The sequence below is a fragment of the Sebastes umbrosus genome, chromosome 3, assembly GCF_015220745.1.
Source record: "Sebastes umbrosus isolate fSebUmb1 chromosome 3, fSebUmb1.pri, whole genome shotgun sequence".
NCBI classification, from domain to species: Eukaryota; Metazoa; Chordata; class Actinopteri; order Perciformes; family Sebastidae; genus Sebastes; species Sebastes umbrosus.
Window position 1 is genome coordinate 30,121,153 of NC_051271.1, and position 26,572 is coordinate 30,147,724.

At 38.9% G+C, this 26,572-nt stretch overlaps 2 protein-coding genes and 1 long non-coding RNA gene across 4 annotated transcripts; 2 read left to right on the forward strand and 1 right to left on the reverse strand.

Moving 5' to 3' along the window:
• Positions 1 to 981: 981 nt before the first annotated feature.
• sirt7 (sirtuin 7) lies at positions 982 to 9,341 on the forward strand. Its single transcript, XM_037764539.1, has 10 exons — positions 982 to 1,223; positions 1,316 to 1,453; positions 2,996 to 3,100; positions 3,175 to 3,245; positions 3,350 to 3,422; positions 3,526 to 3,624; positions 5,506 to 5,742; positions 5,965 to 6,045; positions 6,159 to 6,265; positions 7,210 to 9,341. The coding sequence occupies exons 1-10, from the start codon at positions 1,119 to 1,121 to the stop codon at positions 7,415 to 7,417; spliced, it is 1,224 nt and encodes a 407-aa protein (XP_037620467.1). The 5' UTR covers positions 982 to 1,118; the 3' UTR covers positions 7,418 to 9,341.
• Positions 7,970 to 15,832, reverse strand: LOC119485180. The gene is made up of 2 exons (XR_005206216.1): positions 15,734 to 15,832; positions 7,970 to 8,171 (listed from the first exon to the last, which is right to left on the reverse strand). It is a non-coding gene; the product is annotated as an uncharacterized LOC119485180 (long non-coding RNA).
• On the forward strand, positions 11,242 to 25,745 carry pcyt2 (phosphate cytidylyltransferase 2, ethanolamine). Of its 2 annotated transcripts, XM_037764540.1 has the most exons (12): positions 11,246 to 11,556; positions 16,447 to 16,535; positions 18,320 to 18,481; positions 18,621 to 18,772; positions 18,935 to 18,976; positions 19,245 to 19,383; positions 19,490 to 19,572; positions 19,719 to 19,796; positions 20,307 to 20,372; positions 21,827 to 21,892; positions 23,485 to 23,573; positions 24,402 to 25,745. In XM_037764540.1, the coding sequence occupies exons 1-12, from the start codon at positions 11,435 to 11,437 to the stop codon at positions 24,517 to 24,519; spliced, it is 1,206 nt and encodes a 401-aa protein (XP_037620468.1). In that variant the 5' UTR covers positions 11,246 to 11,434; the 3' UTR covers positions 24,520 to 25,745. The 2 variants fall into 2 exon arrangements, with proteins under 2 accessions (XP_037620469.1, XP_037620468.1); XM_037764541.1 differs by lacking the exons at positions 23,485 to 23,573; positions 24,402 to 25,745 and adding an exon at positions 22,773 to 22,804 and having other exon boundaries at positions 11,242 to 11,556.
• Positions 25,746 to 26,572: the final 827 nt, after the last annotated feature.

The window sequence follows — 26,572 nt, forward strand, 5'->3', positions numbered from 1 at the left end:
ATTCTATTATACTAAGAAGTTTCAATGCATTTTAGTTTGTCATGACTTTAAGGGCTTTTATGTAAGAAAGAAACTCAGAATGAAACACATTAAACCTATAAGTTTCACTTTCATATACTTGGATTTGTGCAAATAAAATTTCCAAGAATGAGAATGTTATTCACCAGAAAGTCATCTTTGTTATTGTCCATGACAAGACCATAAACAATGTCCTTTTGAGAGAAGATTTCCAAGATGAGAAACTTTTGGAAAAAGCCAGTCATGTATATCATAAAGCCATAAAGCTCCAAAATACATACAATGAAAAAATAAATGATCAGTAGTTTCAGTATCATCACAAAATACACAGTTATTGGTTTCAATTCCAAATCGTTGTCGCAACAAATCACTGGATGGATACACTCCGTTTAATATTTTAAAATGGATTTCTTTTGCTTTGGGAGTTATTGGGAATTTTAGATATTTAGTTCTTAACGTGTGAATAGTTTCTTTCTGATAGATTTGTGAAGTTGAGTTTCTGTAAGATACTATAGGGTACAACATGTGATTAAACATATTTCTAATTGTTTTGTTTGGGATTTTAATTTCACTAAAGTCACAGCCACCAACTAGAAGTTGTGGGAGACATGGTGTGATAGGAGTAGGATTTGTTAAAATTCCTCTAATCAAGCATACAATAGAGTTGGGGACGGCTTTAGTTATGGATTGTCACGATTGCCAATTAAATTATATCCAAGACAGAAACTCTCATACGGCATGATATAGCCACTACTATCAACTAAGTGAGTCACCGACCAAATTCCTTTCTCCATCCAGTCCTTGTTAAACAAAGATTTGTTTTTAACCACAACATATCTATTATTCCATATTGATGTATTGTGTGGGGTGAAATTGTGATTGTATTTTTTTTTTAAATTGGGATTGTAACACTTGAAGGTTGCTCTGAAGTTTGTGAAAGCTCAGACAGTGATGTACAGACTCCCAGCAGCAGGGGGCGCTGCTGCTGCTGCTGCTGCTGCTGCTGGCTCCTCTCTGTACAGGACAACATCCGGCCCTGCTGTTGTTGGTCTCTGTGTGCTGTGTTTTGAATAGATAGCTCTCAGCTGATCTAAAGCAGGATGGAAGAGGAGGCAGACTCAGGTGTTTCTCCACGAGCCGAGAGGAAAGCGTTGGAAAAGGCCAAAATACTTGAACGAGAAAGCGAGAGGAAGATCTTCAGACTGGTGAGACGAGGCAGCAACACACCTACAGCCTGTTTCTACAGCTAGCAGCTCTCTCCTGTGTTTCTGTGAGTCTGAGCCTTTGTGTCCTGCAGGTTGGACGGGTCCTGAAGAAGCCTGAGGCTGAGCGGTCGGAGGAGGAGGCCGCTGTGTTGCAGCTGCACAGAGACACCGTGGAGGAGCTCTGCAGGAGACGAGTCCGCAGAGATGTGCTGAAGAGGAAGCAGGACGAGGTGAGACTGACTGGCCCACTGAGGGTTAGCTATGAAGCTAACAGGCTAGCTGGGACTTCACCTGTGGTAATAACCAGCAGGTGAAAGAACCAAGACCCTTATAGGTTGAATGACAAAAGCCAGACGGGTTTGTTTCAGTGGATTCTGCTGCACATACTACCAGACCCACAGCCAGCTTCTCTGTGTACTACTTAGTTTATAGAAATGTATGTAAATACAATGTACAATCTTAAAGAGGACCTTAAGGTGCATCATTTTAAGTTTCTACTAAAACATGTTAACATGCTTTAAAGCTTCAGTAGGCAACACGTTTTTGGCATCATTGGGCAAAAACTCCATGATAACCTTTCAGCATATTGTAATTCAAGTGTTCTGAGAGAAAACTAGACTTCTGCTCCTCATGGCTCTGTTTTCAGGCTTTAAAACATGTAGCCTGTGACGGGAGACTTTGGCCAATCACAGGTCATTTCAGAGAGAGAGAGCGTTCCTATTGGCTGTGCTCCGACTGGTGGGCGGTGCTTGGTATTTCCTCAACTGATCCCAACGTGGCTGTCAGGTCACAAATTTTCTAATTTTACAGCTAAACAGTACACTACAAGATGTTTCTGAAAACATTTGAGACTAGAAATGGGCATTAATGTAACAGAATGTTGATTCATATTTGATCAGCGCTGCCTAGTTTGACCGTTTGGTCAGAGTTCACTAGTGATTGACAGCTGCTCAGAGATGGCAAGGCTCCAGCTCGGCTCTGATTGGTTGTTTTCCTCCGGTCTGTGGAATCTTGCAGATGCCATTAGGAGCACCGGAGGCCACAGAGGCACATACTTTTTTTCAGATTACCTGTCTCGTGCACTGTCAGGATATAGTGACTGTTTCATAAAAATATATTTTTTTAATAATATTTGCTCCAATTCTACCTATTCTACTTCAGCTTAAAAAAAACCACTCAATATTTCTCATACCGGCTGTGCTGCAGCACCTCTTTTCACCTTTTGTCTGAAACACGGTTTGAGCTCCTGCCCAGTCTGCTCTGATTGGTCAGCTGGCTCTCTGTTGTGATTGGTCAACTAAACCAAACTCTAGCCGTTATGCAAATGTGTTACTTGGTGACATCATCACGTTTCGGAAGAAAAGGCAGGACTTCAAGCGAGGCGTTTCAGTTAGTTCAGGAGCAGTGTTTCCGTGGGGGAGAGTAACTCCCTTTGGTGTGGACTTTGTAAGAGAACTAAGCGCTCTTGAACAGAATATTAAACTGGAAGTCAAACTAAGTTATGCCACAGGGCGTCTCCACAAAGCATGGCCTCAAGGTTAAATGATAATGCAGGACCCACCTTGGGGGCTTATAAGGGTCTGGGACTCAGTTGCATCTGACAGTGATTAAACATGCCATGTTTGTTTCAACATGTATTAGCTGTGAGCAAGGACAATGAATGAGAGAATGGCACAAATCAGGATCACAAAAACTTTCTACGGCTGTTGCTTGATGCAACAGAAGCGCGTGGTAGTACATGTAAACATCTTGTTTCCTTGTCCTATCTGCAGGTGTTTGATGATGCTGATGAGCTGAAGAGTAAAGTCAAGCAGCTCGCCGTGGCAGTCAAACAAGCGAAACACCTGGTGGTTTACACCGGAGCCGGCATCAGTACGGTACGCCAAACTCTGCTGCATCTTCAGCTTCCTTTTTAAATGTTCACAGGACTGATGATGTCTTTCCTTTTCAGGCAGCTTCTATCCCAGACTACAGGGGCCCGAATGGGGTGTGGACACAGCTACAGAAGGGACGGACAGTCAGGTGAGATATGTAGTCTTTACCCTGATCTGATATTAGCTGCATCTTCTTTTGAAGTGAATTAAACTCCAACTGCTGTTATCTATCTCGTTTCTCTTTACAAACAGTTCGTCTGACCTGAGTAAAGCTGAGCCGACCCTCACACACATGTGCGTTCGGATGCTACATAAGGAAAAGCTGGTATGTGAGACCTAGATAAATAACTTCTACTGGTAGATGTTCCATTGGTATTTACACACACTGGTATTTACATATACTCTACTGTGTGTGTTTGTCTTTAAAGGTACAGCATGTTGTTTCTCAAAACTGTGATGGACTTCACTTGCGTAGCGGTCTACCCAGACCTGCCCTGTCTGAGCTTCATGGAAACATGTTTATTGAGGTGAGACACCCACACATCCTCAGCTAGTGTTGTTTTCAGTCACAGACTCTCACACACAGCTGTTGTCCTCAGTGTGTTAATACAAATCACTCTGAAATGAAAGAATCTGCTTTCCTGGAAAATCCAGATATTTTTCAACATAATTGTCAATGCTGTCTCCAGAAGTTACATCTCATTAGGATTCAAAAGCTGAAAAAGATCTAGCCTTTCTTTTTTGATGGATCAGTATTGGCTCTATAAAGTCTGATTCGTTTTCTAAGCCTTTGTTTGCTGTGGCCACACCAGCTGCCAAAAACATCCCATCATGCTTAGAGGAAAAAAAGCATAGCAATGAGAGTAAGTGAACTGCAGAGTGCACACTTAACAAATAAACGACAGCCAGCAGTTTTAAGCAATAATATGACTACGTGCTCCTGTGAGCCATGTCACATCACATCTCTGAAGAGCTGTCGGTTGAAAACTACATTTTAACTTCTGTATGATGTTTATACTGACCGATTAAAACCTTCCTGCCACAACAGATCCAGCCATTACACATGTCTACATTTATTTTATAATTATCTATGTAAGTGTGTACCAACAACTTTATGTCAGTGTGTGACAAGGATGGCGATATCTCATGAACGCCTGGAAGGAATTTCATCAAATTTGGCACAAACGTCCACTTGGACTAAAGGGTGAACTGATTAGCTTTTGGGGGTCAGTTTGGCCTTCAGCCTCTCAAATAATTCTATGCCCTGCGGCCACAGTGGCCTTGGTGCCCTGCCTACACTGCCCCAGCTGATTTTGCCGGTTTCTCCTCTGCCTCTTTGCTGTCGATACGGTTTTTAGACAGTGTCTTTTGTTATGATTCTGAATTCGGGCAACATCGAGTGACATATAACCAGTGTTGTGTTCGATTTCGAACCTGGTATGAACCGCTGGAAAACCAGGCTATTTATGACGATAGTTTGACAGAAATGTCACCCCTGGATTGCACCAAGCGCAGCAGCGCCACGGCCGTCGGCGCTGATCGTGGCTCATCCAGACAATGCTTGTTTCCACCAGACACGCTGCAGCACATTTCAGAAGCTCTGCTAATAAAATCTGCCAAGTGTATCTTTGCTGGTTGAGGGGATGCACCCAAAATCTACACCCCCACATCCATAGTTTTTCAAGTAGGAGAATAAATGCGAGCGTTCTCCTTCTGCCAACAGGCATTCTATGTGAACTATAGATAGAATAATTAGGACCAATGTGTTTTAAACAAATAAAACACAGCCGCAAGTCTTTATCAAAGACGTTCATAACTGGACTTTTAACGGCATTAACTTGGTCTGTAGGCTACAGCACAACAAAGTAGGGAATAACAATAAATACAACCAAAAACCCCAAACAATTTAACTATGTATACTTAGCCTACTTAATGTTGATTGTGACCAAATCAACAAAATCGGGCAGGCAAAACGCTCGGCTTCTGAAGCGTAAATACCAATAAATTATTTTGTGAAATAAACAGCTTTTATATTTAGTTACTTTACTGATTGTTATGTTATGTATTAAAAATAAAATCATCCTTAGCCCTTAAGTTAAATTAATTAATTCTGTAGACTTGAAATCATTGTTTTATTTGATGGCCTTGCTGCCCTGGCATTTGGTCTTTGTGCCAAATGCCAAGTGGCCTTTCCCCTAAAATGATGAAACTCCAGGCCTGCTCATAGGTCACTGTGACCTAACAAATCACGTTTTTGACCATAAGTCAAGAATTCATATGCTAATTATAATAATTTCACACAAATAGCTAACAGGATAAAATGATGAAGTGATGACATTTTGGACAGACATGGATGTAAACTGCAACTTGACCGCGAGGTGCTAATTCTAGTTTCATCCTACCTCTAGGTGTGTACGTCCTGTTCCCCGGTCAGGGAGTATGTGCGTTTATTTGACGTGACGGAGCGGACGTCGCGGCACCACCACGGGACAGGCCGCCGGTGCAGCCACTGTAGTGTTGAACTCAGGGACACCATAGTGCATTTTGGGGAACGTGGGACCCTGGAGCAACCTCTCAACTGGAAGGGAGCTGCAGAGGCTGCCGAGATGGCGGATGTTATCCTCTGCTTAGGCTCCAGTCTGAAGGTAGATTTCATAAAGCACAGTGTGTCTGTATGCATTTGTTAATCTGAAAAAGTTTGTTACATTGCAATTGCAGAGTATTGTTTTAATCAGGTTAATATGAAGATCATGTAACACATTAATTAACATTTAAATTGATATATATTTATATGATTTTTTTTATTTGATGGCTTGTTAGTTTGTAGCATCTCCATTCTCTTGCGCTCCGTTTTCTCGCTCTTCTAGGTGCTGAAGAAATACGCTTGTCTGTGGGGCATGAACAGACCAGCAAGCAAAAGGCCCAAACTCTACATTGTCAACCTCCAGGTACACTTAGTCTTGACATTTTAAGTGATATGAGATGCAAATTAATTTGAATAAGATGCTAATGAAGTCTGGCTGCTTGGTTGCTTGTTTATGCGGCTGTGCTTTTGTTCTAGTGGACACCAAAAGATGATCTGGCTTCGCTGAAAATTCACGGAAAGTGTGATGATGTCATGAGCCTCCTAATGGAGGAGCTGAACATTCAGATTCCTGTGTATGACAGGTAATTATGATATAATAACACTCAATATACACACAAAGCTCTCCAAAATTGGCCTCATTAATATAAAATTAGTAGGGCTGTCAAAGTTAATGCGTTTATAACGCGTTAACGCAAATTTGTTTTAACGCCACTAATTTCTTTAACGCAACTTGTGATTTTTAGGTTGTAGTGGGCTCGGTTTTAAAGCTAGAGTGAAGGAACCGGCATCATATGACACATTGGTACAAACCATGTCATAATAGCTTGTCACCAAGGAGGCTAAATAACGCTCCAAACATAAGCTACATTTTGGTGAGGAAAAACTGTCATGGCCATTTTCAAAGGGGTCCCTTCACCTCTGACCTCAAGATATGTGATTGAAAATGGGTTCTATTTGTTGCCTGTTGGGCTTGAGTTTGCCAGGTTATGATGTGAGCATATTTGTTATGCTTAATGCCGTACCTGTGAGGGTTTCTGGACAAGATTTTTCATTGTTTTGTGTTGTAAATTGATTTCCAATAATAAATATTAATTCTAGAAATAAATATATACATAAGTTTGCACTTACATGTTGATAAGAGTATTAAATACTTGACAAATCTGGTCTAAAAGAGTTATGGTACATTTTGAACGGATAAAAAATGTGCAACCAATTTGCGATTAATCACGATAAACTATGGACAATCATGAGATTAACTGCGGTTAAAATATTTTAATCGATTGACAGCCCTAACAATTTGCATTCAAATAGACTTTTCTCATAGAAAAAGGATACAAACATGCAAGTCTTCTTTCAGAGATACTAGTAAAAAGAGAAAAAAAAGGATCCAGCACTAATTTCAAATTCATTATCCATGCTTAATATCCCCACTATACACTCTTTCTCACAGACACACAGAAAGTAGAAAGATTAGTCCAACTTTTTTTTGACTCCAAGCTCAGTTACCCTCTTTGTGTCTCATCAGGGCGGAGGACCCCGTCTTCAGTCTAGCCACATCTCTGCCGCAGGAAGAGGTCGACAGCCATACTCGTGAAGTCATAGCTCCCCTTGATGGGCAGGAGGACTGCTTACCTGACTCTGGAGAGCAGGCAGAAGAAGCCACAGCCGTGCAGGGCGGCTGGTTCGGACGAGGCTACAACAAAGGAAGGAAGAAGAAGAAAAGAGCTGCGTGATCAAGGGAACTTAACAGACGCACACGATGTGGTCAAGTATGTCAAGTCCCTATGAGGGATTCAAATCTCAGTCCCATAATGAGGACGAGTTGGACTTTAGGGTGCTGTTATGTCTTTTTTGGCTGCATTGGTATCATTTAATCACATGCAGTGTGTGTGTGTGTGTGTGTGTGTGAAGGGAAACATTCATATGAGTATTTGCCATTTCAAAATGGCAACATAAAAGTGTTTAGTAACAGCAAGATCTGAAAGTGGCTTTGGTTATGCTGTGGTAGTTGTGATAAGTATCAACCCAGTACAGCTAGCAGAGCCAGCATAAAATGAAAAAATCTCCAAAGTCCAAAGAAAGTTTTGAAACCACTCCTGCAGCATTATGATTTTTTCTGCTGTTGCTCTGTGTGGTCAGTATGTCACAAACGCACATATTTTCAACAGCATAGAGTTTTTACAGCCACATTTAAAGCCTACAGGTGTTGAATGATCCTCAGAAGATCATATTTTTGGTGGAGTATCACTTTAACCTTATTTAAAATTGTATTTTTGCCAAGTTGGTATTGGTGTATTGCAGTAACTAATTTAAAGGTGCTATTGATGACATTCAGCTACTAGATGTCTCATTCTCCCCCCCAGTTCCATTGCATTCACTTCACAACAAGTGGTGGCCAGTTTGTTGCACAACCTGCATATTATATGATTGAGTGGAGTGAGACTCAGACACATGATACTAATGTTGTTTTACTATTAGCTCCCAAGCCTTGTTAGAAGTAGGAACCAAACATTGGATATCTTCCACAGAGATAAACAAAACATTCATTTTGGACCCGTCAAAATTGAATTCACAATCATAATGATTTTTTTCCAGGAAAAGGAATATTTTAACTGGCACCTTTCTGAAAGCTCCATGGATATATATAAATATATATATATATATTTTTGGGGAATATTTGTCTACATAAAAATCGTATCAATAAGACCTTTAATTTGATAAGTGTAACATGCTGCTGGTTTGAGCATTAGCTAGATGGACATGGAAATACTTGTGTCTTAAGTTAAAGTTTTTGTATATGTACTCATAGGAAGTGGTATATTTAAGTGGAAAACAAGTGACTTTGTGTTTACAAGTAGCAAATGCCAAAAGAACAACAGCTACTGCTGCCACCGCCTTTACTGACAAGAGATTTAAAGAGATTCAGGAGGTCAAATATTTTCTACATGTATTACTTGGAGTAAAATATATTTTTGTAGTCTTTTTCATACATTTAAAACTTGCATTGTTGAATGTACCTTTTTTTAACATGGCTCATTTATGTTTATGTTTATTTTAAAGATATTTTGGTTTACTTCGATTATTTCCTGAACTTATCCAACCTTCATTCTGCTGTCATTCATCCTCAGGTTTGCAGGCTAGGCAGCAACTACTGCTGTGCCTTGGTTTACTGAAGTTGTTGAATTTGCCTATGTTTACATTTTTATCTAAATTTTTATGCTGACACTCTGCTGCTGTCACTTCTTTGTCTATTCTGATTTGTTGTTAGGTTGTGTCTTAGTTACTGTTACCATGATTGGAAACATCTGAATATGTGTCTCTATTAATTTGTCTCAGGGAGATTCAGTGTTATTAATAACCCCATCCTGTACCGTATAGTGTCAGAAGTTATTAAAGACCAGACTAGCTTCCATAAGCTAGAGTTCAGCATTCCTAAAACCAGTGGTTAAGATGTATGTAAAGACCCCATGGTTTTCATTGTATTTTGCAAAAAAAGACGCTATACTTGTGAGACAAAGTGTTCCTCATTTTACATTGTGTCTTGATCACCTGCATGTTTGTTGTAATGGCCTTTCACCTTGGCCTTTGCTTTCACTAGTGAATTAATATCAGTAATACTGTTATTGTACGTAGATTTGACTTAAAGGTGCTATTGATGTCATTCAGCCACTAGATGTTTCATTCTCCCTCCCCCGTTCCATTGCATTTACAGAGACAGATATCGGTGTAACACCGGCTGTGAGGACCAGGCTGACCTATGCCATACAGTACAGTATAGTACAGAGTAATACTACAGTAACTGCTGACATCAGAAATTGAAAAAAAAACAACTTTATGACCACTGGCCAGTGTCAAGCCGTCCGGGAGTCTTCCCCGAACTTCCCGATGCCATAATACTGTAATTAATTGTCTAGCTGTTTTTATCAGAGCTGTCAAATAATCCAAGTGGAGTAAAAACAACAAATGTTTACACATGTAGTCTATTAAATCTGTTTTGGTTATAAATATTTAAGTTCATAGAAGACATTTTCAAAAAAACTCTGTATTTAAAAGCAGAACATATCATACTCGGGGAAACCTCCAATTGGTCTCGGTAAGGATGAACGTTACTTATTTAGAGTACTCAGAATCACAGCACTGAAGCTAATAACAAAAAGGTGGAAAAAAAACTAAACCCCCAGATTTTATAAAATGGAAAAGTGTAATTCAAGAAGTAAAACTTATGGAAAAGGGAACTCACAAAATAAGGAATATGGAGGATGTTTTTGAGAAGAGATGGAGTCTAACAGAAGGAAAAATATAGTTACATGGGTTAACACCCATGCACATATACATAATCTTGGAGGTGACCTGATGTGAAGGAGGATGCATATGTGTGCCCATATAAATTATATTAGTATATATTTGCGCTCCTCCCCTCCCCCCTTTTTATTTTCTATTAATTTATTTGTTTATTTAATTTATTATTACTCTTATTTTTGTATTATTGTTGTTGTTTTTTCAACTCTATTCTTTTATCATTATTATTATTATTATTTCTTTTCTTAATTTTATTTCAATTTTCAATGTTGAAGTTGTTTTCTCTAGTGTACTCAATGAGTTTGTTTATAAGCTCAACTACTTAAAAATTGGTTTATAAACTATTGTAATTACGAACTGTAAATTGCATATATGAAAACAACCTCGAAAAAATTAAGTATATAAAAAAAACAAAAAAAACAACAAATATTCCCTCTCAAATTTAATGGACTAACAAATACTCAACAAGTGTACATTATAGTACAGTGCCTGAGTGAGTGTACTTAGTTGCATTCCACTCCTGGTTATCAGTTTGTAATTGGTTGTTTCTGACCACGTGAGAGGAGTGATGAAATTGGTTAATAAACAATTGTAATTACAAACTGTAAATTGCATATATATTTTTTTAGAATATTTTATTTTCACATTTTTTAGTTAACCAAATATACAAAACATACAAAACACAAACTCACACAAACATGGCTCCAAATTCCCTCCCTATCCCACCCACATACAAACTGAAAAAGAACCATTCTCAAAAGGAGTAAGCTAGTTGACAATCAATTGAATTAAAAAGGATATAGAAAAAACTAATTAAATACACAAATAAAGAAATCATAAATAACGAGATGCAGTGTTCTGACTTATTCAGATGACTAATGATGTATCAAGTCTGGCAATTTTGTTATATCAAATCCGATATAGGTGTTGGTAAGGAGTCCATATAGGTTAAATAGGGTTGCCAAACCTTTAGAAAGGTGTTGTATTCATGTCTGAGGGTATATGTGATCTTTTCAAGTGGAATGCAGCTGTTGTAAATTGCATATATGAAAACAACCTCGAAAAAAGGGGGAAAATAAAGTATAAAAAAAATAAAAAATGTTCCCTCTGGAATTTAGTGGACTAACAAATACTCAACAAGTGTACATTATAGCACAGTGCCTGAGTTATGTATACTTAGATGCATTCCAGTGTTTAATTGGTTGTTTCTGATCACGTGACAGGAGTGATTATGCAATCTGTGCGTCACACGGTGCTTCAGCGTCGGAGGCTTCGTCCGATGTGACGTCGTGTTGGAGGCGTTGGCCGGTCGGTGTCACTGAGAGACTGAGAAGAAGAAGAGAAGAAGACGTCCTTTGAGATCATTGTTTGGAGTAACTGTAGTCAGATAGTCTGAAGCTAACTCTACCTCCTCTATCTGTAACGCCATTAAGTCATTTTAAGCTAGAGAAATGATAAAGAACGGTCACCACGCCGCGGAGCAGCGGGCTGAGTCCGGCTGCAGTCAGCCGGGAGGCTCGGTCTGCAGCCCGGAGAAGAGGAAGCGCGTCGTCCGGCTGTGGTGTGACGGCTGGTGAGTCTCTCTCTCTGTGCTCCGCCACTGACTGACTGTCGGTGCTGCTTTGTTAAACTCGTGTTACGTCCTATCCGCAGTCACCATGCAGCACATAGGAGACCAGCTGTGGGGCAGCATGCTAATGCTAGCCAGCTAGCTACTGACAGTAGCAGCCATAGCAACAAGAGTTTAACTTCACTAGTAGCTACTTTCTCTCACAATTACATGTTCATTTCTTATTTAAACAACTCTTCTCTTTTTTAAATAGACGCTAGCCCAGCCTAAATGAAATAGGGAAACGTTAATACATGTTTTAATGTATAAAACTAAGTGCGTGATGTTGCTCTAGTGCACCGGCTGCTATGACGTCACTTATCAGTTTCTATGGCACAGTGACATGAGGTCAGGGACAAGGTCGTCACTGTCCCTTTTGAAGTGTGTTTGTGTGTGTATGAAACTATACCCTGACAGATCTGAAACAATAGTTATTTAAAGCAGCGGTTCTCAAACTTTTCTTTACAGGGGAGAACATTTTCTAAGTACCCCCTCTTAATCCTAACACAGATTAAGCATATGGTTTGAATTGAGAAAATAGATTAGTGATAAATAGATTGCTGTATTCATTGATGCTTTTCATTAAGAATGTTATAACAACAAAGACTCCACAAGGCATGCTGCTGCAGGTTGTTTTACTTTACAAAGATCCAAATCAGGTCAAAGTACAGCAATATACTGAGCAATGCAAGAATGGAATTCACTCCCAAATCATATTGCATAACAAAATACTATATATGGTTTTAAAAAAACACTAAAAGAGCATTACTTAAGAAGAAACTTTAGTAATTAATAAGTATCCTTGGGTGTGTAAGGGTATTATGGGCATTCCATGTTAAATGATGATATTTATCTGTTAGATCATGATAGATTCAGTCGGAGCCTTTCTATTTTCTTTGTATTTTTGTTGTTTAATCTGTGTCAGTTGTTATTGTTTTATTTACAGTTGACGTGTATTACAATATGACATGTTAGTGTATGATGAGTAGTGTGAATGTGTATTTTTGTATTGTCACCATGTAAACTATGTGGTCCCCAGGAAGAATAGCTACTGCTATGCAAAAGCTAATGGGGATCTTAATAAACAAACAAACATATACTTCCTAACATTTGTACTCTTAGATGCTAAACTATTTGTATCCTAAAGCTTTTCACCCTGAATACTTCAGACCTGTTTCACATTTCAATTTGAATCATGTTAAGATAAGATAAGATAAGGTGAGATAATCCTTTATTTGCCACACAGCAGGGATGCAATTTGCAATGTTATTGAATGTTAATACCACTTATATACCTTTTAAACAGAGGGGGGATTTTATTCAAATTGCATTTGGACTCAACTTGTCAGCATTTATAGCCTACAGTTCAAGTAACTGATCTTTAAAGCTTTCAGAAAATGAACATTAGCAAGACTGACATAGTCCTAATAAATCCAGATATTTAAACTTACCAGTCTAAAACTGACTTTCAGTAAATGCTTCAACTTAAAATAATGAACTTATTGCTGTGTGTCACAACTATATCAGAGTTTCTATTGGCCCAAAGCTAACGTGGGTGGGAGTAATGGATACAATATGCTTGTTTTATTGGTGCAAATGGTCCCCATCTGTAGATATGCACTTTTTAATGATGCATAACAATTTTATCATTAAAAGCTAATTATTTCACGGACCCCCTGACAGAGTGCAACAGACCTCCCTTGAGAATCACTGATTTAAAGGTTGGAAAGGACCTATAGATGAAAACCAGTGAAGTGTTAGAGAAGCTAGTTGTACACACACCCCAAATTCCTACAGCTGACCCAGTGGAAATGTTTGGCTGCTTTTACAAGTTACTCTTGTGAAAATGGTTAAAATGTTGAATAACCTGCTGTCTGCAGACCTAACCCCTTACTCTGCTTCCTCATTCTGTATGTGAGATCCTGCTCTTAACACATCCAAGGCTGTCTAACGTAAGGTCTTGGCAGTGTTAATGGTTTGATGCCTGATGGGTTGTGTAATTACTTAAAAATGGGTACAGTATTTATAAATGCTCTGGAGATTATTCAAGGTCATTTATTTACTTTATCTGTCTGTCAATCTCTGACACAAACATCTTCGAGTTGGTTGTGACACTCCAGATGGCCATATCTCATTATTGTTACTGCTATTTTAAACCCTGCTGTCAAAGACCATGATCCTCCTCACACGATTTAGCTGCAGCTGAGGAGACCGCGGACTCCGAATGTGCAATGCATAAATTCCCTCCAGGACTCACTCGCTGCTCAAGGAAGTGGCCGGGTTGCTGATAGCTAGTTTGACATGGCCCATCTCATGTGGTGGTTATAAATAACTAGCATAGTGAACATGTCGTTCAGTGTATGCAAAAGTGGCAAGTTGTTGGGGTGAGCAGGGGTTTCCTCTTCTTTGGGGTCGTATCGAGACATAGTATATACTTAACGACAGATGAAATATCATAAGACAAGGAAGAGAAAGAGGAATGGGGGGAAAGAGGAAAGGTAAAATAGTATGTGTCAAAAACCAAAATAATTACCCAGGTGTCCTTACCAGTTATTGGGTTCAGGGGAACCGTGGTGGTTCATGACACATAGTCAGGGTATCTGCGAAATATTTATTTAGAAAAAATATTTAAAGATGTTAACCGAGCCAAGAGGAACTAGATCGTGTGACGCATCACATCAGTCTAATAGCCTAACTACTGCCCTCACTGTCAAGACTGCTGATGGTGCGTCCAAAAAACACTGTCTATTGATTGCTCTATTAACAAATTTTACAAATATGCATGACGTGTACATTTGCGGACATTCAAAAAGGCCTTTTGTTATCATTTTTTGACTGCATCTAATTCATTTTTAGAGATAATTTAGTTTTTTGACAGCTGTAAAACGTCTTCAGGCAAATAATCCCACAGCACACTTGTAAAGTAGGCATCGCCTTACTGTATTCACTTCTTCTCTCTTGGAGCACTTAAACTGACATGAAGTTGTTACTCAAGGATGATAACTTGTTAAAGAAACTCTGTAGAAGATATATTTACAACTGGGAGCATAGTGTCTAACTGACCCTGACCAGGTGAGGTGAAGGATGTTGGGGGATTAATGTTGAGAGACTTCAGGCTAGCAGCTTGTGGTAATGTCATTATAGAGGAGAGATCTGCCCACTTGAGGTACAGTCACAGATGAGGTCTTTTATTAAAGCGGTACGATCTGTTGGAAACAACATACGGATACAGAAGTGTTAACAAAAAGGCCTAAAGGTCAGAGAAATTAACTGTAAATAAAAAGTGACTGGTTTGAATCCTTGGATCAAGTGGGGAAAATGAGGGCAAGGAAAGTGACTGGGCACTAATTTCCCTTCTCTCAAAAATTCTTATGTATATAGTTATAGTTATATATAGTTAAAGTTATATAGTTACTAGTTCCACAAGTCATAAATATCTAATTGGCCAAACTAACTTAAGTCATAGTTAACTGTTATTTGAGATATGTTAAATTAGCACAAATGTGTAATGTGAACCCACCCTCCCAAATACATTATTTAAAACAGTTTTTTATGGGCTCGTAACCAGCAGCTGCTCTTGTGAAGCTGCTCAGTCTGTGGTTGTACCATAGATATAACTGTACCGGATGGTCCTGAGATATGAGTGTTTTGAAACTGTAGGAGTGTGAAGCTGCAGGGTGTTAAACAAAAACACATTTTCATCAAAACCTGAACAAATTTAACTGGAACTGAGCAACATCCTTGTATTCTAGGAATATTACTCTTTTTTTTCTTTTGGTTAATATCAGCTAAGACTTTAAAGATGCTCTACGCGATATCCAGAGCGTTAATATAGCAGCAAACAACTATTTGCTATGTAAAGATATAGAGGAGTAATGCCTACCTGAGCAGAGATTTAAGTCACTCTCCCTCTGTGTGTGTTCTCCCCTGTGCATAGCTGGGCTGGCTAGGGGCCGACACCATATTGAGAGCCGTGTGAAGGCAATACAAATGCTCCCAGTCTCGCATTTAGCACCTTCAAATATGTTACAATAAGGGAGGAGCACACACATAACTTCCTTTTTAAAAAGACAAGCCAGAACAAAACATTAAAGGTGCTATTGATAACATTCAGCCACTAGATATCACACCTTGGTAGAAACCTTGTTAGAAGTGGGAACCAAACGTCAGATATCTTCCACAGAGATAAACAAAACATTCATTTTGGATCTGCCAAAATGTTTAAAATGATTAATTTACAATCATAATGATTGTTTTTAGGAAAAGCCATTATTTTATTTGGTACCTTTTAAAAGCTTGGATGTATTATTTATTTAAAATTATTTGTCTGCATAAAAATGTTATCATTAAGACCTTAACTGTAGAATTTACTTAATGGCACAAAACAGAACAATTTTGGCACATTGCACACAGTGTCTCTGATCATTACCTTTCTCCCAGTAACCTTTATCATTTTCACTCACCAGGTTAAAACATCTATCAGTGTGTGTTTTGGCATTCACCGTGCTTGATTTAGGGAGCATGTTTTCACAACAAAGGCCACACACACTGTGCTCTAGTACTGTGCAAGGTCACAATAAAAAGTGATTCAAATGTAGACAAGATAATGTTAAACAAGAAGCCAGTCAAAGCTGTCCTGCAAAGGTGTCTTTGAAAGACATTTAAAAGACAATGATGCTGTGAAACAGCTATAGCTCTTGGGCGTTAATTGTTGAGGCCACGTCCCTTATTGTTGTGTGTGTTTATCTGTTTGTTAACATCTGTTTTGGCCTCTGTAATGTTTTGTTTGAGCACTGACAGTATCTATTGTTTTACATGCTGGTGACGTTGTCGTCTCTTCTTTCTGTCTCCACAGTTATGACATGGTTCACTACGGTCACTCTAACCAGCTGCGGCAGGCCAAAGCCATGGGAGATTACCTCATAGTTGGAGTGCATACAGATGGTAAGACTGCTGCACACGAACACACATTCTCATATGGATATTTCTGTTAAACCTTTTTGTGATCAACTGTTATTACACTGATTGAATACTCAGTTCTGACTGACTGGTCTGGTACACAATCAAGTCCAGTTATTCTCAGACAGCGTGACACTTGTGGTTACTTTTAGGAGGCTGAACAGCAGTCTGATGTAATTGTTTACATTTCTAAGGTCAACTTTAATATTTATGGAGGAATAAATAAATAAATGACTCTGTTAATAAATAAATATCTCATTTAATGCAGCAAAAATAATGACATGTAAAATGTGACGGAAATTGATATTTCTGTTTTAATTTACTTCTTTATTTATGTTTTTATTAATCAGCTTATTTATTCACTCTTCTGTTTAATTTTCCCTCATATATAAATGAATGAATAAATAAATAAATGAATAAATACATTTAAATATATATATAAATGAATATAGAAGCAAATTAAAACAGAAATATCAATTTATGTCACATTTTATCAATTAGTTAATAGCTACATTTAGTTTTGATATTATTTTTGCTGCATTTAATGACATATATATTTATTTATCAAGTAATTTATTTATTTATTCATTCATTTATTTTTTGGCAGGTTCCGTCCGCCATACTGCTGCCTTTGCTTGAAGTAAACTGATTTTAAATCAAGATTTACACTTCAGATAAAAATTAAACAACAAGACAAAGCAAACAAGAATAACAAGAGCAAGTAAAAGGAAAAAGGGAACTCAGGATAAAAAATTCATACATTATTCACCAAAAACAGCAGATTTCAATCTACACAACGTGACACATTCCTACTACTAGTGTAGACTTAAAAGAAAAGTTAAAAGACAAGATAACAGAATCAGAGCACGTCTTTGCTGCTGAATTGCACAAGGCAAGGCAAGTTTCAACATGGAGCAAATTCAAAGTGCTTTGGATAAGACAGAAAGGCATTAAGGAAAGATATAAAACAAACACAAGGTAATTAAAACAACCAAAACAAAAAAATAGAATAAGACAAATCAAACCGTATAATCAAAGATACTGTGCAATACATGAATAAAAAGTCCTAAGTTTAACTTAATAAAATGCAGTGGCAAACAGAACGTTTTAAAAGAACTGAGAGTTGTGGTAGATCTCTTTCTGGGAGTTTGCTCCAGTGTAGTAACTCTGTGGACAGTAATCAGACCTGTCCCAGAGGATCTGAGAAGTCTGGACGGTTCTTAGTGGAGCAGCAAAACTAGTTATATGTTGTGGTCGACCATGTCGAATGCAGCTCTGAGATCTAATAATACCAAGACTGAAACCTTTCCACTGTCTGTGTTTAAGTGGATGTCATTCAATACCATACAAAAGACAGCCTTTTCAGTGACTATTCGCCGAAGATCTGATGCCATACAGCTTTTCAAACAATTTTGAAAAAGCCCGTAGATAGAATATCAAGGCAACAGGAAGAGGATTTCAATTGTTGCACAATTTCTTCTGAGGTTTCATAGCTGATAAAATTGAGGATTGAGGATTGACAGGAGGGTTTGTCAGCGTTGGTGTTGTGGGTAGCAGAAGATAGTTCAGAGTAGATAATTGCAACCCAGTTACCCTCCCAATGATTTAGTTGTTATAGGAAACCTCCTTAAATGTGTTGTAGTTGGCAAAAATAACAGCTAAGCAGAGAGAAGAGCATCTCTATTGTAGCAAAGCAGGAATTCAGGGCTAACAGATGTAATTGATGTGGCAATAATTAACAATATATTATTTCCCATCCTCTCTCAAAGCTGAGATTTCCAAGCACAAGGGTCCTCCGGTCTTCACTCAGGAAGAACGCTACAAGATGGTACGGGCCATCAAGTGGGTGGATGAGATAGTAGAAGGAGCGCCTTACGTCACCACCCTGGAGACTTTGGATGAGTACAACTGTGACTTCTGTGTGCACGGAGGTGAGCCAGTTGAGTTCCTGTTTCCTGTCCTTAACACACAGAGTGTCATGTATCCTTTCTGTGGAAGAGTCTTGCTCACATGATGTGAGCAAGCCTCACGATGTGATGATGGACTAACGTCGTCTTTTATGTTCACCAGATGACATCACGCTGACGGTAGATGGTAAGGACACATATGAAGAGGTAAAGCGTGAAGGCCGCTACCGGGAATGTAGACGCACACAGGGCGTCTCCACCACTGACCTGGTGGGACGAATGCTTCTCATGACCAAAACCCATCACAGCAACATGGTGAGTTAAGCTGCGTTTGTCCTTAACGCATTACTATAAATCGCCTTTAGTGTCTGTATGTGGGTATACTCATTATTTAGTGTACGAGCAATGGTTTGTTTGTTTGTTTGTTTGTTTGTTTTGGTGACTGTCTTATCTTTTTCTCTCTAATAATTTCTGCAGGATAACCCAGATTACCAGCAGCATACAGACAACTTTGGAAAAGTGAGTAGCACGTGTTTTATTTAAGTCAAACCTCGTCATGTAAATGACAGTCATGTGACACAGGCCAGCTCAGGGCTGTTTTGGCACAAACAGGAAGCGTTTGGAAGTGCTGCAGCCACCTAGGTTTTTTTAATATAATTTATTATCAATATTTTTTAAAAGGAATCCATACCAAATGAGTAGCTTGTGAGTATCAAAGTATTGATCCGCCCATCTCTACCCCCTAGCATTTATTACATTTTCCCGCTTGTCTTTAATTGTGTTCAAGGGTCCTAAAGGCAACAGTCCGTGGACAGGAGTGTCGCAGTTCCTCCAGACATCCCAGAAGATCATCCAGTTTGCCTCAGGAAAGGAGCCTCAGCCCGGAGACACCATCATCTACGTGGCCGGGGCATTCGACCTCTTCCGTATCCTCATCGTGCTGAAATAACCAGAATTGAGTTATGAACGCTGCTAAAAGTCATTTCTGTGGTGCGTGTTGTTGTTGTTGCCTTGACCACATATGCCTTGCAGACATTGGCCACGTTGACTTCTTAGAGATGGTCTATAAGCAGGCGGAGAGGCCCTACGTCATCGTGGGTCTGCACTTTGACCAGGTACGCCTAATACAGACATGCACTCACACACAGATCTTCACAAAATGAATCCCAATATAAACATTAGGAACAAGTTAACGCAGGTCCTGTCCTTTTTGATTCAAGTGAGTCGGCTAAGTAGCTAAAGATCCCTTCATTCTCTTCAGGAAGTGAATCGATACAAGGGGAAGAACTATCCAATCATGAACATCCATGAGAGGACGCTGAGTGTCCTGGCCTGTCGGGTAAGTTCACGCACACGCACGCACGCACGCACGCACGCACGCACGCACGCACGCACGCACGCACGCACGCACGCACGCACGCACGCACGCACGCACGCACACACACAGACCTCTAAATGTGAGCACAGTGGGATGTATTTGGAGGCTGAATACACACAGTGCTGCAGGCTGAACTTGGCTCTGTTCCCTTCATTCCTGCTGGTCAGCTATCAGTCTAGAACAATGAGTCTCTGTGCCCCCATGTGCACTGTGTGTGTTTGTGTTGAAGTTAAACCAACTTATGATGAGAACATTACACAAAACAAACATGTTACACAATCCTAAAACCGCTAAATTGCTGTGCGCCGCCATCAGTTCACCCTTGAGCTGTGTTGTATCCAAAAGGTGCTTGTTCGTTTAACTTTGACATAATGTGAGGCATTGGTATGAAAGGTTTAATCATTAGAAAAATGAACTTCTGACTATGAATCTGTCTTTTTTCATGCTGTCCTCTTGCCTGTCTCTCTGTAGTACGTGTCAGAGGTGGTGATTGGTGCTCCCTACGCAGTGGGCAAAGACCTGCTGGATCATTTTAAGGTGAGTTGCCTTTGTATTACTCTAACGTGTGATCATGTGTTTTGCTATTTTAGTTATTTAACCAGGATGGTCCCTTCAGTTAGAAAGGTAAGAGTGAAGTTAGTACATTAGTACAGAAGTACTTTGCTTAAGTTTTAAAACTAACTGGGATTTAAAACTAGTTTCAGCTCACAAAGTTGTGACAGAATTAGATTAAATACAGATGAAAGATTACTCAAAGCCTCGGACTGTGAAAAATAGATCACTGTATGGTGGCTGCATTTAAAATATTCTCCCTAAGATAATTTATGTACATTGTAAATTACAAAAAGCCCAATACTGGACCATGTGGCGCCCTCTTGTGGACAAATGAAATATCAGAAGACAAACCATCAACTTGAACATATTAAGTTCTGTCAGATACCCTTTACTGTTAACAAATCGTTATCACAGCCTTTTTCTTCAAATGTTGTGATCCACAGTTAGAAAAGCCTGAGATGAATTAATGAAAAGATGCTGCTCCATTTTTATCTAATTTGCTCATTTTATCGTCGACACTCTACTTGCACACTGTTGCCTCCAAAATGACCACTACAGAGACTAGTCTCGATCAGTGGTTCACAGTTGTTTTTTCGTTAAGGGACAGCTTTTCTATCATTGAGTAAACTGACGTAATTTATAAATATTTCATATTATATTTAATGCATAGCAATAACAGTACAGAACAACTGATGAACTGTACAATTAACCCAAATAGTGAACGCAATAACTGCAGGAAGTTTGTGCAAACGAGCGATTTGGATGAATTTTGAGCAGATTACTTCCTGTGAATATTACATCAGAGATTAGTTTTTCTGTTATTTTTAGGGACTTTTAATATTATTCTCTGTTTTGTGTATTTTTTGTTTTCATTTTTAACAATCATTCATACTTGACAGGCTTCTTTTTGGTTTTCTTCTTCCTGATGCTTGGCCATTGTTCTATTAGCTCTTTGGTTGTTTTCTAATGCAAGCCAAGCAGAGAGGGAAGTCTCTGTGAATATATCTTGTGTTCAGGTCTTCACTGTGCCCTTATCTTTTCTATCTTAAATAATAATCCAAACTTTAAAAATAACAAGTTAATTTAGTTTTCTTCACAGAAATGAATAAAATGCTGAGATGTAGGCCAACTGTATATTTTTTTAAAAAGTTGTCTTACATCCCTTAAAATCAAGAAGACCTCGCGACCCCCCCGTGAAGCTTTGACGACCCCTAGTGGAGGTCGGCACCCACAGGTTGAGAACCAGTGGTCTAGATGAGGATTGTGTGACTATAGATATAAAAGATGAGTTTATGTGCAAAGTACTAAGGAACTGCATAGTTAGTGTGAGAAAGCCAGAGCAGCGCGTTCCATCCAGCCAGCATAGGACTCTTCAGTGTTACCTCTCTCTGTGCATGATGGGCGGTTTAACCAGGTGTGTTTGTGTATCTGTGCAGGTGGACCTGGTGTGCCATGGCAAGACGGAGGTGTTTCCAGACAAGGATACGCTAGACCCCTACGCTGTGAGTACAGGGTCCAATTGTCTCCGATCAAAGTGCAGCAACCCCTGCGATTGTACTGCATTTATATGTTATATGTGTTTATATTTGAGAGTATTTTAATGTCAAAATGTGCCGTTGGCTCCCAGTCTGATTCACACTGAGGCAAGCTTTCCTGGTGATAAGCATACGAAATGGACTCCCAATATTCCTTAACAATGATCCAATGTTAACAAATAGTTGTTAATTATAATAATAGAATGATTGGTTAAGTTAATTTTTCAAAATATTAAATAATTAAATAGAATACACAAGCCACACGGTTAAAGTGGCTTTGCCTTTTGTACGTTTTTAATGGTTTGGTGACGGCAGGCATGTGTCCTCAGAAAGGCCTTATGTGGTGTGTTTTTGGTCACTGCTCTGTCCAGTCTGGTCACTGTGAAGCCTTCACCTGGTCCATTATCTTCTTATACTGGGACATCTTGTCATACTTATATCACTAACCTATCCTGACTGCTTTGAGTGTGTATCTCTCTACCAAAACACACAAAGCAATAAGCAGAGGAGAAATGATAAAGGCAAATACCACAAAGTAAATTGAGGTTAAATTACCGTGGTAGATTAGCATGGCAGGTGCTCTTGTGTGTCTGACATACAATAAGTTTAAACTTGATAGTAAACTAGATGTCAGCGAAAACTGGAAAACCTGGTCACTGATACAACTTAAGTTGTTGCCCGAGACCTTATGAGACATTATTGGTTCAAATCTGACAAAATTATGATAAAATTATTATGATGCATGTGTTGTTGCTCCATTCAATTCTCCCCATACACTGTATATAAGAAGTTGACGTAGTCCCCGTGACGTCAACCATTGTTTTGTGGACTGTCGTTTTGCAACCAGAAGTGACAGCAGAGGGTGGAGCTAAGTACATCCGAATGCTGAATAAGACATTTCTAGGTGAGCAAAAAGGTTATAATTAACTTTCATAAACTGAAAACTCACTGTGAAAGGGTTAAAGTTGTAAGATGAAAACACGGGACAACTCCCAGACCGGACAACGCCGTGGTAGCGGCCTGTCAATCACAAAGTAGCCACGCCCTAAAGCATATCCTGCTTTATGGCCTATTTGACTCTAAATGGGACCATAATTTACTAAATGAACACCATGCTGTATTGAAGAAGACTTGAAACTAACGACTTAGACCATAAACTCATGTTTACAATGTTTACTGAGGTAATAAATCAAGTGAGAAGTAGGCTCATTTTCTCATAGACTTCTATACAATCAGACATCTTTTTGCAACCAGAGGAGTCGCCCCCTGCTGGCTATTAGAAAGAATGCTAATTTACATATTGGCTTCATTTTTCAGACCTGGAGGTTGCCCATTGAGTTTTACAAAACTATCCTGATTTGCCTCATGGGGCACTACAGTGTTTTATGTCTCTGTGTTATACATAGTATCTCAAATATTCACAATGGTGTATGTTATTGCTCCATTCTGGCTATTTCATATTGCTCTAATTAGTTCCAGAGTGGACCTCATCATTCACAGGGGATAACAGGGGAACTTTGGCCTTGCGTTTGATATAACCATTTGTGTTCTGCCCTCAGGAGCCTAAGAAGAGGGGGGTTTTCAGGACCATCGATAGTGGGAACAATCTCACCACTGATGACATTGTCCAGAGGATCATTGAAAACAGGTCAGCGACTCCCCATTCTTAACTTAGCTGGCATTTCCTTTTCATCTTCATCTACATTTCATTTATCGCGGTGTAGACCATTTTGACGCTTTACAATTTTTATGTTTTTATTAGGGCTGTAAATTGATTAAAATATTTAATTGCGATTATTCGTATGATTGTCCATAGTTAATCGCAAATTAATTGCACATTTTTATCAGTTCAAAATTTAGCTTTAAGGGAGATTTGTCAAGTATTCAATACTCTTATCAACATGGGAGTGGGCAAATATGCTGCTTTGTGCAAATATGTGTATATATTTATTATTGGAAATCAATTAACAACACAAAACAATGACAAATATTGTCCAGAAACCCTCACAGGTACTGCACCAACAGCTGTCAGTGTGTCAGTGTGCTGACTTGACTATGACTTGCCCCAAACTGCATGTGATTAACATAAATTGGGCATGTCTGTAAAGGGGAGACTCGTGGGTACCCATAGAACCCATTTTCATTCACATATCTTGAGGTCAGAGGTCAAGGGACCCCTTTGAAAATGGCCATACCAGTTTTGTTTGGAGCATTATTTAGCCTCCTTTTCAACAAGCTCATATAGCATGGTTAGTACCAATGGATTCCTTAGGTTTTCTACTTTCAGATGATGCCAATATCTTCACTCTAGCTTTAAAACTGAGCCTGATACAACCTAAAAATTGCCATTTGCATTAATGCGTTTAAGAAATTAGTGCCGTTAAAATGAATTTGCGTTGACATGTTATTATCGCGTTAACTTTGACAGCCCTGGTTTTTATCTCAAGTTTATTCATATCACCTTGCGTATTGCCAGGCTGCAGTTTGAAGCCAGGAACCAGAAGAAGGAGGCCAAGGAGATCGCAGTGATCGAGGCGATGAAGAAGAAAGAGCAGCAGGAGCAGAGTGAAGATGCAGCCCAGGCCGCTCACTAGTGAGACCTCAGACCTGGTTCTGTGTCTGATTTACTCATCCTGGTAAACTCAGCTTTAAGGAAGTGGACTCAACTGACCGAGACGGACGGTCCATGTTGTCCTAAACTGGACCTGGCTGGGTGAAACGAGCTGACAGGGGCCAGTCCGTCCCCACTTGTCCACTGGATGCAGAATCCTGCTTTAAATATTTGGCGAGGCAGCGTGTCTCACACGCTGCTGGGTTAGCTTCTCTCAGCCTTCATCTATACAGACTACTCCAGCATAATGCTATCAGACCTGCCTTGACAAGAACACAAAGAATCCAAACACATATTTAACCTACAAAATCCCTTTTTAACCTCTCGTCCTCCACAGAGAACTTTTTAATGATGTCTTCTGTCATGTCTTGTTTTTGTCCATGAAATCACACACCATGTGTTCCTATATAGGTGAAGAAGTAGTATGATACATTTGAAATAAGCCATAACTTGAAATGTTAACGATAACGTCAGTTACGGTTTTAGCTTTTAAACCATGTTAGTTTTTAATGGTCAGTTGGTAATGTTGAATGTGGTCTATTTTTTAATATACTGAGAAAACATTGATTTATTGTAATTATAGTAGTCACTATGTTTTTATCTAACCTGAAAAAAACATTATTAGTACGTTAAATGATCTGTGGAGTAGTCTTTTTATTATAACTGCCTGATTTTGCACCGTGCGTGTGTGTGTGTTTGAGAGAGTGAGAGAGTGTAAGTGAGAGAGAGTTGAGTGAGGTTAGTGATTGCGTGTTTGCGCTGTAAATGACAGTAATGTCGTGCCTCATTCCTAAAGCTATAACTAATTTAAGGGCTCTGAATTGTATCAGAAAGTCTAAACTGTGTCTCTACAGCTGTCGGTAAAGTTGTCCTTCTCTCCTAAGTCTACTTTCAAGAAACTAGTGTGTCCTCTTTTCTCTTTTTTTGCAAGAAAATCAAAGAACTTAAGAATGTGGGACCGATTATCACTGTCAAGTTGCTTCTGCAAACGTTTGTAGATGGCTGAAGGTTACAGACTGTTGCTTTTCATGTTGTTATATGTGGCATATTACTGTAATTAATTGTTAATGGTGCGAGACAGTGTGTGTGGTTGATGGCAGGCTGGGAAATAAATATGTTTCTAAATATTAGATGGTGGGAATTTTCACAACCTTCCAATCACTATATTGTAAATTTCCCTTTTAATAAATCAACTGGTAAAATGGCAAAGTGTCATCTGATGTCTGTTTTACAGCAGTAGCGTCATGTGGCCGGCCCGATGAGATCTTTGTTGGATCAGCACATAATAGTCACGGTTCACTGAGTGTGTGAAATGAGGCCACAGCCGCTCAGAAACTGCTAAATCCGACCAGCCCCGTCCCGTTCACGCTGCAAACCGTCACCTCATTACAAACACAAAGAGCCTTTAATCCTCGGGCCCGAGCGCCCCGGAGGAGCCTCTGCAGGAAGGATCCTATCACTCAGCTGAGGGACATAACAGGCCGCTGTACTGTACAGATACTGAAACATCAACATCTCATTCTCTACATTCATTCAGTCGAAACAGTTTTTATGTGTTTTTACACTGCTCTGCTTTATGGGGAATGGAATAGTGAAGATAGACATTTATTTTACACAAGGGCCTCTCTATGGAGGATGGGACCTGCCAAAATCAAAAATAAATAAATGACTCGATTAATATGTCATTAAATATAACTAAAATAAATGCAGCCATTAATTAATTGATAGAATGTGACATAAATTGATATTTCTGTTTTAAATTGCTTCTTTATCTATTTATTTATCATTGTATTAATTCCCTTATTTATTTACTCTTCTGTTAAATTTTCCCTTTCATTTATTTATCTATTTATTTTTTAATTTTTTAAACGTATTGTTTTATTTTTGCATTTATTTATTTATTAAAAATAAATGCAAAAATACACTTAAAACAACAAATAACATTAACAGAACATTAAACATAAATAAATAAAAGGGAACATTAAACAATGAAAATAAGGAAGCAAATTAAAACAAAAATATCAACCATGATAAAG